At 46.6% G+C, this 6,600-nt stretch overlaps 1 protein-coding gene across 2 annotated transcripts in view; it reads right to left on the reverse strand.

Moving 5' to 3' along the window:
- The window catches only part of PDE7B (phosphodiesterase 7B), a 373,129-nt gene extending 372,476 nt beyond the window's left edge, over positions 1–653 (reverse strand). For both annotated transcript variants that reach the window (XM_019527215.1, XM_019527216.1), the window contains exon 1: positions 277–653. In XM_019527215.1, the coding sequence (XP_019382760.1) occupies positions 277–297 (21 nt within the window). In that variant the 5' untranslated portion in view covers positions 298–653. The remainder of the gene's footprint in view (positions 1–276) is intronic.
- Between the last annotated feature and the right edge of the window lie 5,947 nt (positions 654–6,600).

Consider the following 6,600-nt stretch of genomic DNA (forward strand, 5'->3'; position numbering starts at 1 on the left):
TTTCCTCAGTAGGATCATACAGTGATACAAAAACAGAACCCTCAATTTTCTTTTGCCTGCAACTGATTACATTGACACCAGTTAAAATGTTCCGCTAGTTTCAATAAAAAGAAAAAAAAGGGAGGAGATAAGAAGCTTGTTGCTGTAGTAACAAGTAACAATAAAAAATGTTTTCTCTAAATTCTCTAAAGTAACACCTCCCTTCTTCCCCTTTTTGCAATTTTAGTTCCCCCTTAAAAATAATCACACGGCCTCTTTTAGAGTTGCTGTACATACCTCAACCATTAAACAAGACATTTAACCATAGTGGCAGTTCTGTGACCTTTGAATGCCGTGAAATCTCTAAGCGGTGCAGCTTGTTCATGAAGACTTGTACTGCAGAATCCAGTAACTGCATCCAGGATTAGGAATATAATTAAGTAACAGCAACTGGAGAAAAAAAAATCACCGACCGAAAAAAAATAAAAAAAAAACAACCCAAGAAGCAAAAATGATCAGAGACTCTTTTGAAGAGAGTACACTTTTCTGCCAGTGAAGGGCTGGGATACAGCTGAGCTTGCTGCAGTCTGACTGACTGTGTTAGCAAGCAGAAGGCCGTGCACGGCTGGGAGGTGCTGTCAACTGCCACAGGCAAGGAAAAGCAGACCAATCGGCTTCGGCACTGTCAGCTCACTGGAGTGGAGCCTTTTCTGTTTATGTTTCCTCATTTCAAGAGTGACGTCAAAGGGTTTAGTTTTTCCTCTGCATGTGCTATTAATTTTAAAGGACTACTATGGGAAGAATGCAGCAGTGATTTTAGGCAGCCTGTACCCCTTAAAAAGAAAGCATGATGATATTTTATCAGCTCTGGATCTAACTTGGAATTATTTTACAGTCAGACGTATCAGAAAGATTTAAAATATCCAGACCAAACAGGGAAAGAGCTGTGTGTCTGTGTGTGTCCCTGTGTTGGATCTCTGTGTGTGTTCTTAAATATATCTGAATAATATCATAGTGAAAGAGAGTCTCTGATGGAAATTTGAGTTCTAGTCTCTCCTCAAGCTGGTGTAAATCAGGTGTTACTTTGCTCAGGTCAGAGGCATGATATCAGCATAAAACCAGAGTGATGGGATTCAGCTCGGTAAATATGCCTTTTTCTCATAGCTAGGATTGGCTGTGCTGAATACTGGCAATTTTCTACCACTGCCGTCCCAGAGACACTAGCTGTGTTTCTGCTGCTCTGGGCAACCACCTGTTCTACCACCAAATTAGAGCTCTCCGTTATGGGGGCTGCTGTGTACTGGGACACTGGTTCACAGAGACATTAACTCCTGTTACATCACTGTTTCAGAACATTCATTATATTGCACCTTATTTTTTCCACGCCAAAAGCCTGTGTCATAAAACAGCGGGCTGTTTTCAAGCCCTGCTCCCTGTTGTTGCAGCCTCTGTGACCAGATAATTGATCAAACTGGGAGTTTTGCAGTGCAAGAAGAAAATAAGGGCAGATAACGGATGTCAAAGTTAATTTCTGTGGGCAAGAAAGCCTACAACAACAGGAGATTATTGGTGTAAGATCAGTTAAACAACAACAAATGTTCAGCCATTTCCATCATTGTATTTTTGCTCACATGCAAATAGAGGTAGACTCATAGAATCAATGGACCGGAAGGGACCTGGAAGATCATCGAGTCCAGTCCCCTGCCATAGGCAGGAGGTTAATGTGCTCAAACTAGCTCAACGAGGTGCTTGTCCAGCCTCCTCTTGAACACTTCCAAGGATGGCAACCACACCACCTCTGCTGGGAGTGTGTTCCAGGTTCCAGTTACCCTTATGGAGAAGAAGTTCTTCCTTATGTCCAGTCTAAATCTTCCCCCTGTTAGTTTGTGTCCGTTGGTCCCCCGGATCTCAGTGCTCCCCCGACATTCTTGCAGGCAGCTATCAAGTCACCTCTCAGCCTCCTTTTACTCAGACTGAACAAGCCTAGTTGCCAGAGTCTCTCCTCATAGGGCCTATCCTTCAGGCCCCTGATCATGCGGGTGGCCCTTCTTTGCACCCTCTTGAGATTATCCGCATCTTTCTTTAAGTCTGGTGCCCCAAACTTGGCAGAGTACTTCAGCTGTGGCCTCACCAATGCTGAGTAGAGAGGAAGAAGCACCTCTCTGGATCTGCTGGCAACGCATCGGCTGATATTGCACTGTTGGCTCATATTCATCTTCTGGTTGATTGTGACCCCATGTCCCATTCAGATGCTGTGTCAGCCAGTGCACTGCCGCCTATCCTATAGTTATGGTGAAGGTTCTTCCTACCCAGATGAAGGACCTGGCACTTTTCCCTGTTGAACCTCATTTGATTCAGATCAGCCCATAGAACCAGTCTGTCTAGGTTATCCTGGATCTTTACCCTATCCTCTGGTGTGCCCACATTTCCCCACAGCTTGGTATCAAAGGCAAACTTAATCATAGAGCATTTCACCCCTTCATCCAAGTCATTTATCTGTTAAAAAGCACGGGTCCAAGCACTAAGCCCTGTGGGATATCACTGGAGACAGCCCTCCAGAATGAGGCCGTCCCATTGACTACAACTCTCTGGGACTGGCCTCTAAGTCAGTTATCCACCCACCTCACCACAGGCTGGTCCAGGCCAGTACCCTCCAGTTTAATTTCATGGGAGACAGAGTCAAAAGCCTTACTGAAGTCTAAATGAATGATTTCTACCTCATGCCCCTTGTCTAGCTGGTTAGTTACCTGGTCATAAAAGGACACCAGGTTTGTCAGGCATGATCTACGCTCCACAAAGCCATGCTAGTTGTTCCTTAATTTTCTGTTAGTTACAAGTTTGTGACTGATGGCCTCCTTAACAATTTTTTCAAAAGTTTTTCCTAGGACCGAAGTCAGTCTAGTTTGCAGGGTCATCACTCCTCCCTTTCTTAAAGATGGGTACTCCGTTGGCCTTCTTCCAGTCATCCGGGACCACTCCTAAGTTCCACGACTTTTCATATATTTTTGCCAAAGGCTCTGCTGTGAGTTCAGCTAGTTCTTTTAGGACCCTTGTCTGGACCAGTGGACTTGAGATATTCATGTTAAGAAAGCTTAGCTTGCTTTAAAGTGTGTACGATGCATCCTATTAATAAAATCCTTTAATATTCTAGCACAGCGTTTCTCAACCCATGAGCTGTGACCCAAAAGTGGGTCATAAGAATATACGAAAGGGCCATGAACAAACTTCAAAAATGGATTCTCCTTTAAAGGAGAAAAATGTGGGAAACTGTGGTTTTCTCTTGCAGGCTGGCAGAGCTTCAGCCTGTAAGGGGCTGCTTGGGGCCCCCCATGCCCAACACTCACCCCACCCTGTCCCACACACTGAGGGGCTGAGGCCTGGGGGTGGAGGGCAACAGGCTGGAGTCAGGGGCATTGGGTTGGGACTGGCCACTAATGTTAGAGTTACAGTCTTTCCAGTGTAAAAAATGAGGACACCTGTGGGGGGAAGGCAGGAGGGGAAGAAGGGGGGAGGTGAGGGGGACGGGGTATATAATTATGGTGAGGGAGTGATATGGAGTGATATTCCCATGCCCTGCCTCTCCTAAGCCCCTCACTCCTAAGCCCCCAGCCCTGATGGTGCCCCTCACTCCTGACACAGAGCCCCCTGCCCCCCCAGTCCTGGCATTGCCTCTCACTCCTGACCCACAGCCCACAGCCCCGCCCCCCGTCTTGGTGGTGCCCCTCACTCCTGACCCACAGCACCCTGCCCCTCCATCCCTATTGTCCATGCATGCACACGTGTACACACACACTGTCTCTTACCTGGGAGCAGCTTGATAGGGCCCGCGCGCAGTGCACATGATTCCTGACAGACATCACATTACCTGCTGTTTCCAGCCCCAAGTATCCAAGCTGCTAGGCCCTGGAAAATCAGAGGCAGAGCAAAAACCCAGATATTTGCTCGCATTTTAAAAACCTGCCCAGACATGAGAATGGGGGGCCAAAAAAGGGGACATGTCCAGGAAAACCCAGATGCATGGTAACCCTAATCGATGTTTACAAAGGGGTCCTGGTACAAAAAAGGTTGAGAACCACTGTTTTAGCAGGCTTGTTTTTACATATTTAAAGGAAATGTACATTCTATGGAAGGGGCAAAATTAATACTTCTGGAAAAGAAATCTCCAATGATCAACAGCAGTGGTGCTCAACTGTGGGGCTAGATTCATGGGGCTGGATCTGTGGAATCACTGCCTTGATTGGGCCCTGCATCCTGGATCTGGTCTCATGCCACCATGCCAGCTCCTGTGCCACCCAGATCCAGCTTCACATTTCCTGGATCTGGCCTTGACACTTGGATCTACCTCATACTGCCGGTTCCCACCTCACTCCACCCCATGCGCCCAATCTAGTTTACAGTCTCCACAGGTATAGAAATTTGGCAGCAGGGAAGTAACAATTAACACTGCCATTGCTTTCCCACTGCCAAATTTATGGACTCATGGGGAGTTCAATGGGCCAGGTGACATGGCTCCATATGGCCCATGTGGCAGGGGTTGAGCATCCCTGATCTACAGAACAGAACAGCAAGAGGTAGCAGTAGCATGAGCGTCTTCTCTTCACAGCATCTCATTCATCGCCTTTAGAGTTGTTATGAATAAGAGAACAGAGCTCAAAGGACTCTAGTCAAAATCAGGCTTCCACTATACTAAGCCACTGTACATAATCAGAGAGACACACAGTCCCCATTCTGTAAAAGAGAGAGGGTAATTCAACCTCAAAAAAATCTTTGGCTCTTTCCTTAAAAATTATCTTTTGTGGTTGTAAGTTGTGCAAAGCCTGGCTCATAAGATTTCTTAGCCTTAAACAATTAATTTCTTTCAGTCTATTTGACTATTAAATAATAATTGAAAAAAAATAACCCCATATCCTCCATCTCACCAACAATATTGCTCCATTACAGGGGAGGATGGTCTGGAGTTAACCCCTTCTGTCCTAAGCAGAAAGCTGCAGGTACAAATTGTGATAGTGCCTGCAGTCCTTTTGGCTGCGTTTTTAGTCAGGGTCTTTGGTAAAATTACTCTTTCCGCCTGTTTGTGTAAAGTTTTGAATTCTCTACCACACTTGTTCCCACAGTGAGTCTAAGGCTATGCTACATCGACTTTCTTTAGAGAAGTATGTAATAACTTTGAGTCCTCCTGGGACTAAAGCAGAATTATTTTACTTAACTAATAAGACATTTCACCTTGCTTATTTTATGGGAATCAGTCCTACCATTCCATCCTCCCTACCTGGGCTTTGCTGTTTGCATCTATTAGTAGGGCCTGTTCTATCCTTTCAGTAATTTTGTAAATGCAGGTCCCTGTAAGTTGAGTGACCATATGTCCCATTTTGGCTGGGACACTGCAGGATTCTGTAGTTCTGTCCTGGCCGGTTGATCAAAAGTCACAGGCCAGCGCTCAGCAAGGAGGTGTAGTGGCATGGTGCACCAGGCTCAGGGCCAGGCAGACACTGCTGCTGCTGTGCAGGAGCAAAGACATGCCATGTGCAAGCAGGGTGGCACCTGATCCATTCTGCTTGCCTTGTTCCTGCACAGAGGCAGCAGTGCCTACCTGGTGCACCATGCTGCTCTGCCTCCCCACCAGACTCCAGCCTGGGACTTTTGACCAACCAGCTGGGACCAGGAGTGTCCTGGCCAAACCAGGCAGCAGATTTTACATTTTTTTCTGTCATAGATTTGCGTTTTGAGGAACAATAAAAGCTCCAACTCATGTTAAATGCTGCAGCAATAGTTACTACAATCTCATCTATAACAAAAAATAGCTGGGAGTAAATATATTCTTTACATCATATACAGTTTTCAGGACAATGCCTACTAGCTGTGTTCCTTAATCTGCTAGCTACTACCTTCTACTTATGCTGACAGGAGTGTCATAGACATACTAGCTCCACTCAGTGACAGAGCCCACAACAATTCTTCAGTGCCAGTACTGGCTTGCAGGTTCCTTGTCTTAGTGAGCACACAATTTAATCTTCACATACAGTATTTTTTTTTTCAATTTTAATTCCACATCTAGAGGAGTAATATGGAGGAATGGATGTGGAATGATCTCTGACTTCAATATGGCTAGCTTAGAACAGAGATGCTCAACCTTTCAGCCATGGGCAACTGGTGCCTTCCGAGTCTTGGGGGGCACCAGCAGGGCACGGCTGGGGGGGCGCTGCCCAGTGGCCAGCCAGCGACTGGTAGGGCGGGGTCCCTATTTCAGCTGAGCCAATTTCAGGGGGGGCACTAGCATTTTCTGTGCCCCTTACCATCCAGAGTGCTTGCTGTCAGGGTGGGGCATCAGTGCTCTCAGGGGGGGACACGTGCCCCCCGTCCTCCCCCTATGTGTCACCTATGCTTTCAGCCTTGCGGGCCAGGTGAGTGGCATGAGGCTAATCAATGGGCCAGATCCTTTGCATGATCAACATGCAAGGTTGGGCACTGCACACCCAGATCACATCCCATGCCTCCTCAGCCCAGCCCCCGTGCCACCCCAAAAGCATGCCCATGTCTGTCCTAACCATGCAGCTGGTCCAATAAACTCACTAGAATTCTTGCCTCTCATATATTATGTGGATCATCACAGCAACAGCATCA

Source organism: Gavialis gangeticus, unplaced genomic scaffold (assembly GCF_001723915.1).
Source record: "Gavialis gangeticus isolate Ggan-Ray unplaced genomic scaffold, GavGan_comp1, whole genome shotgun sequence".
Taxonomy (NCBI): domain Eukaryota; kingdom Metazoa; phylum Chordata; order Crocodylia; family Gavialidae; genus Gavialis; species Gavialis gangeticus.